The following is a 5,795-nucleotide window of genomic DNA, read 5'->3' as shown; positions in this document are numbered from 1 at the left end:
CGGGGTGGTGCTGTGAGGCCTGGTCTCCGCTCGGCCCCAGCCGCTGCCACCCGTGCGGGTGCTGGAGGGCCAGCCCGGGCCCTGCCAACTCCCGGCCAAGGACCATCTTTATTTTTGTGCGGCGTAGATGACAAAGAGTTTCCCCTTTCCTAGTTTTGTTGTAGAAAAGGAAGTTACATTTCAGCGGGATATTTTGCCACGGTCTACCAAACGGTTTCATATCCCCATGGCGTCTGCAGTGGGCCTGGGCTGTGAGGACGTGTGGGGAAGGAAAGGGGACAGGTGACGTGGCACAGGGTGGCTGGGACACTATCCCAGCCCACAGGTGTGCTGACCTGCACAGCCGTGTCCAAAGGGCGACAGACACCGGAGGCTTCGTTTTGGCACATTTAATGATCCAACCCACCTTTAAGTGCAGAAAGGGACATTTCTACAGGAGAACAGTTGTTTTCAGAAACGTGTTCTAGGTGGCGTTTGGTGACATCTCAGTTTAGCTGCTGTGCGCATTCAGTTATCAGCTGTCCTACCCTGCACCTCTTTGACCTCGTGTTTCGCTCTAGACGCAGTGTTGTGTTCTCCTGTGTGTCACCTGGCAGCTGTAAGGACCCCTGAAACAGTGGCACCCCAGGGCCTGGGACACTGCTCAGTGTCATGGACAGTTCTTGACGGTTAAAGTGTATCTATACTATCTATCTATCTATCTATCTATCTATCTATCTATCTATCTATCTATCTATCTATCTATCTATCTATCTATCTGTTTATATATATATACACTATATAAAAAGGCTTAGCTAATAGTCCTGTTAGCATCCAGGTTGTGCATCTCATCACTGCTCTTCTTGCTCTTAAATGCAGAGCAAATTGAGGTTTTGTCCTGGTGAAGATAATCTGGAGCCCTCTGGACTGGTAATGATCCAGGCTTCTGTTTAAGCCCAGGCCTTACCATGAAGGCAAGTTCTAAGATCATTGTATCTCCTAGATTTTGAAAAGGCTAGGTTAGCCTTTGATATTTAACTTAAAAATTGTACTCCCTAGCATAAAATAGGTTACTAGATTAGTGTAAAAGGAAGTGAATGTGGTATTAATAGACTGGTGTTAGCCACTACAATATGTGCATAGTGCACAAAAAGGGGCTAAATAAGAATTGCTGTTCTTGTCATGAAGACTTAGACTGCAAATAAATAAATACATGTCAAAATATGTTTTGAATGTCATTTGTGACAGGAACTTCCAGAGGTGTTCTGAGGGTGGGCATTTCCCTCTAGCAGCCCCCTTTTCCTCAGGAAGCTGCCATCTCTTCTTCAACAGCAGCAAAATTGATCTCAGAAGTCCTGCTATACATGCTAAATAATCTATGTTTTCATTGGGGGTGGAGAGAGAGAAAGAGAGAGAGGGCACAATACAGGTTCTAGGGAATGTTATCATCTGTATTGTGTGGTTGAACACACCAAGTCAGAGCACAGAATCATGGAACAGCCCAGTTTGGAAGGGACCTCAAGAGATCATCTGGTCCAACCTTCATGGGAAAGGGAGCCCAGATGAGATTACCTAGCACCTTGCCCAGTCACATCTTGGAAACCTCCAGTGACCGGGACTCTGCCATGTCCCAGGGGAGGTTGTTCCCATAAATTATTGTTCTTACTGTAAAAAACTTATGTTGAGATGAGAGATGGAGAACCCGTTACCAGAAGGAGGCTGGTTCATTCTGCTGTTATTATAAAGCCTTGTTGTTCTAGAGGATTTGTCTCCTAGAATAATGCTATTGTGTGCCCCAGGCAACTGCTGCCTCACTTTGGTTCACCTCCCTACACGTCTACAAAAGAAAAAGGCTGTTTAGAGCCAGCCTAGGTTGCCTAATGTAGGAGAGTCACTACGGCTAAAGAAAACCCTTCTAGAATGAATTCTTGAAGAACTATTGTTGAACCTTTAAAGGAAATAGAATTTGAGTCAAAACAACAGTTGGCCCGGACTATAAAAGCCTGTAAGTCTGTTGGGTCCTTCTCGTGAACTTGCTGTGTTTTGCAGTGTATCCCAAGACACTAATTACCGTCATCAGGGCTGACCCAGTTCATTTATTTTGCCACAAGTTATCTGTTTCTTATATAAGCTATATATAGTACTTAAGAAATACTGCAGAAAATTAGAAGTCTTGACATCCGTGGACTTCAGGTCAAACCCATGTACTACTTGGATTCTCCAGGACCACTGTGATAGCTTTTCTGAGAGTTATCTTACTCAGGTATATCTTTTCCTATCCTCCAATTTTTCTGAAAGAAATGAGACCAATCGTAAGACTTTAAAATACATATTTTAATGTATTTTTCAAAAGTATTAGTGTATTTACACAAATTTCTCATTTAAAAAATATTTTGTCCTTGCCTATTTTGAAACATCTAGTTTAAAAGAAGTTCAGCCAGATGACTACATTACACAAATTTGAAAGAACATTCAGTGCAGATATGAGCAAACTAAAAAATACAACAAAGAAACACATACCATTGCATTAACAGTAAGTGAGTGCACATTTTTAAGTTGCTAGCTTCCACAAATTGTTCTTCCCGTAAAAATCGCTTAGTCTGTGTCAGTAACTTGTACCCACTTTTACACTGGAATTTGCCTTTCCTTTTTCTTCACAGAAATCCCCCCCTTTTGCTTATACAAAGGTTGCAATAAAATGCATTACAGTAGTATTTCATTTACAAAACAAATGACTTTAAAACTTGTTTCTTAACCCATTGGATTGTATTTCAATAAAACAATGTCCTTTCATGGAGGTGCAACAGAGATTCCAAGAGCTGTCTGGATGTGGAGAACGATCTCTCCCTCGAAGCAATCCTGCCTGGAAAGGGTCACTTGAATTGCTGCACGACGCTGTGCCAATTCCTCTTTGGAGGGATCTCATATTTGGGTCTGGCCATTAGGATAGCGTGTTAAACATTGTATTTAGTCAAAATAAATACAAATAAATTAAAAACAAATTATGGAAGAAAATGATTTTCTCGTTGATATTGCTTGGAGGAAAGCTTAGCAATGAAGCTTGTGGCAATATCTAGATTCTACATGAAGGTCCATTTATTTCAGTAGTACTCTCTCAATAAGGAAAAAATAGCTATGAACATGGCTGTAATTTTGGAGAAAGACAGTAGTGATCTTCTTTCGAACTTTGTTAGGAAGCCATTTTCCTATGGAAAAGAACACGCACAGTTAGGGACAGCTGAAAAATAACGTTTAGGAAAAGCACAGCACTCTCTGCTAGTGTCAGATGAACGGAGTGCTACACCACTGTGCAGGGAGGGACAGGTTTTCAGAGCCCAACCTCCAAAAGATGAATAGGGCTTTAAAAACTGTAGCTGGAAATAGCTGCACCTTGCTGAATGTTTGTTTTATTTCCAAGTCAAGCCTGTGCCCTCCCTGTGTAAAAAGAAAATGAATGTGAACTATATCATCTAAGCCCACATCTTAAAGGAAGATACAAGTACAATGTTTCTGATGTAGTAATATACTTTCAAGTATCTTCCTTTAAGCCTCCTTATTCTACTAGGATGACCCACGTATTTTGACAGAATGTTGCCAGGAGTTGATACTTCTCATAAATAAAATTGACTCTATTTCAAAGAGATAGAGAGAGAAGCCTTTACAGTAAATCTGATGCATCAAAGGTTCATGATTGACTGTCACCTTGGGTTTTTTTACTGCTAACAGGCAGAGATGGAGCAAAACAAGCCAAAAGAAAAAAAAAAAAAAAAGAAAAGCAAAACTCTAGAAAACGAATGATGGAAAAAAGTAAAGCAAATAGGAAGTAGAAGTGGGACGAGAGAGTGGTGGAAAGAGAAAGTAACATTTACATCTAGGTGAAGGAAAAAAGTACCAGGGAAATAACTGACTCTGATGTCATTGATTCTGTGCTTCCTCCTACTGCAAAAGAAAAAGGTATTGGCGCGATGAAACTCTGCAAAGCAAAAGAGACCTCCCCTCCGCTGGCAGAAGGGAATTCCAGCAGCTTGGCAAAATAATCCACATATTGACAAATGCTTTTCTCAGCACTGACCATTGATATATGGAAATTCTGGGATTATCTCAGTCCAAGCAAATAAAAAAGATTTAACCCCGATTGGACTTACCTGTACATTGGTTTAAGTAAGACTGATTTGGGGGATTAAATAATGACTTTGTTGAAATCAGTAGCAAAAGTACTGACTTCAGCCATGAGGATCACACCCGTGTATTCTTCCCTTTACTTTGAACTTCAGAGTTTTTGAACCAGCTCCTCTATGGAAGCAAAATTGCTGCACTAACTTTAGAATGCCACTTAATTTTCAATTTAATAATGGGATATTTCATGGCATGCACAGTTTAACTTGCTTCGAGCAAAAGGCTGGACCAGATGATTTCCTAAGTTCCCTCTCAACCTGAATTATCATACTATCCTATGATTCAAGACTAAGTCTAGGGTTTTCACTGTTACAGGAAAGTGCCTTTTAGAAAATAAAGTTGTGTTTTAGCATTGTTCTATTTAAAGCAGAAGCAAAGCTTTCACTGTAAGTCTCAAGGAGACACTCCAGACATCAAATATTAAACCACCAAATAAAACATGGAATAAAATTATCTTGACAGTGTCTGAACAATAGTTTTCCTTAATTAAACAAAATCTCCTAATCTAGACTTTGGTGGAAAATGACAAACTTACCCAGCCACCGTTTGCATCTATCCATTCAGCTTTGTTATTTATTATGTACTCTGTGATGAAATAAGAAATCTGCTCCTTCTCCTCTCCAGTCAGCTGAACTCCATGCTCTTGAAGCTTCTTGGTGAGAAGACCTCCAAACGTAAATATGGTCATAATTCGTCCCCAGTTAGTATTTCCATCAGCAAATTTTTCTTCCATGACACCATTGAAAATTCTCTTGGCAACAGCTACAGAGGTGATATCGATCCTGTCCAAGAACGGTCTGAGAGCCTCCTCGGTTTGATCTTGCAGCGAAGATGCAATATTTCGCAAGACATGAGCAACCCTGGTTTGGGCTGGTCCACGATGTGACTCCTGAAGCACATATTGCAGATAATCTTGAGCTAAGTAATAAACGTAATAGAACTCGGCGGTTTCCATTTAGAATGAAACACAGAGAGCAGTGCAGCGCTCTTAATCAGGGTCAGTAATGAGCAGCCACAGAACACGCACACAGCTTTGTGCTGTCTGGTTTAATGGAATTTTTTTTGATTTTACACAGAAGTTCCTGTAAAAACCTAGTGACTTAATGATTGTGTGGGCTGTGGAATATGTCACAACGGAAATGAAAGTGTCTCCTCAGTGGGGGAAAAACATGTCTTCTTGAGTGATTTATTTTATTTCTCTAAATAGTATGATTCCACAACTAAACTAGCAGCTTTCTCCACATTCTTTAACAGTATAAATTGGCATTTTCTAGGGACTTTTACTACGTAACGCTAGAAAAACTTAGGCATTTGGCTTGAAAAAATGTGCCTAAAAAGTGTATGCTAGAGGAGCATGCAGCCACTACCACCACCTCTCCCCCACCCCAATCTCTTCATTGCCGGGGTTAAGGCTGCAATCTGTATTGCAGGTTTATGGGTTATTTCTGGTTCATAACTTTTTCAAAAAACTGGTAGACATTTCCAACAGGATGGAAGAATGGATAAACTTTCTTCAGCACTCTGGGAAATTTACATAACTGCAAAAAGTGGGAACACAACAGTGGTACAAGTATGGACGGAAAAAGGGGAAAGCCAGCTTTATAGCATTATCCCCTGTTCCAAACTTTCCCACACTCTCT

The 5,795-nt window shown here is 40.6% G+C and overlaps 1 protein-coding gene across 1 annotated transcript; it reads right to left on the bottom strand.

Moving 5' to 3' along the window:
- Positions 1–3,080: 3,080 nt before the first annotated feature.
- Positions 3,081–5,110, bottom strand: BCL2A1 (BCL2 related protein A1). Its single transcript, XM_065642137.1, has 2 exons — positions 4,691–5,110; positions 3,081–3,185 (listed from the first exon to the last, which is right to left on the bottom strand). The coding sequence occupies exons 1-2, from the start codon at positions 5,108–5,110 to the stop codon at positions 3,081–3,083; spliced, it is 525 nt and encodes a 174-aa protein (XP_065498209.1).
- Between the last annotated feature and the right edge of the window lie 685 nt (positions 5,111–5,795).

The sequence above is a fragment of the Caloenas nicobarica genome, chromosome 10 (genome assembly GCF_036013445.1).
Source record: "Caloenas nicobarica isolate bCalNic1 chromosome 10, bCalNic1.hap1, whole genome shotgun sequence".
NCBI classification, from domain to species: Eukaryota; Metazoa; Chordata; class Aves; order Columbiformes; family Columbidae; genus Caloenas; species Caloenas nicobarica.
Note: the sequence above shows the minus strand (reverse complement) of the source record. Positions and strands in the feature narration are given on the sequence as shown.

Bases quoted from the DNA above. Each gene is read 5' to 3' on its own strand.
- BCL2A1 (XM_065642137.1), bottom strand. From the start codon at position 5,110: ATGGAAACCGCCGAGTTCTATTACGTTTATTACTTAGCTCAAGATTAT. The intron at 3,186-4,690 runs GTAAGTTTGTCA...TCTTTTCCATAG, and splicing joins TAGATGCAAACGGTGGCTGG to GAAAATGGCTTCCTAACAAA.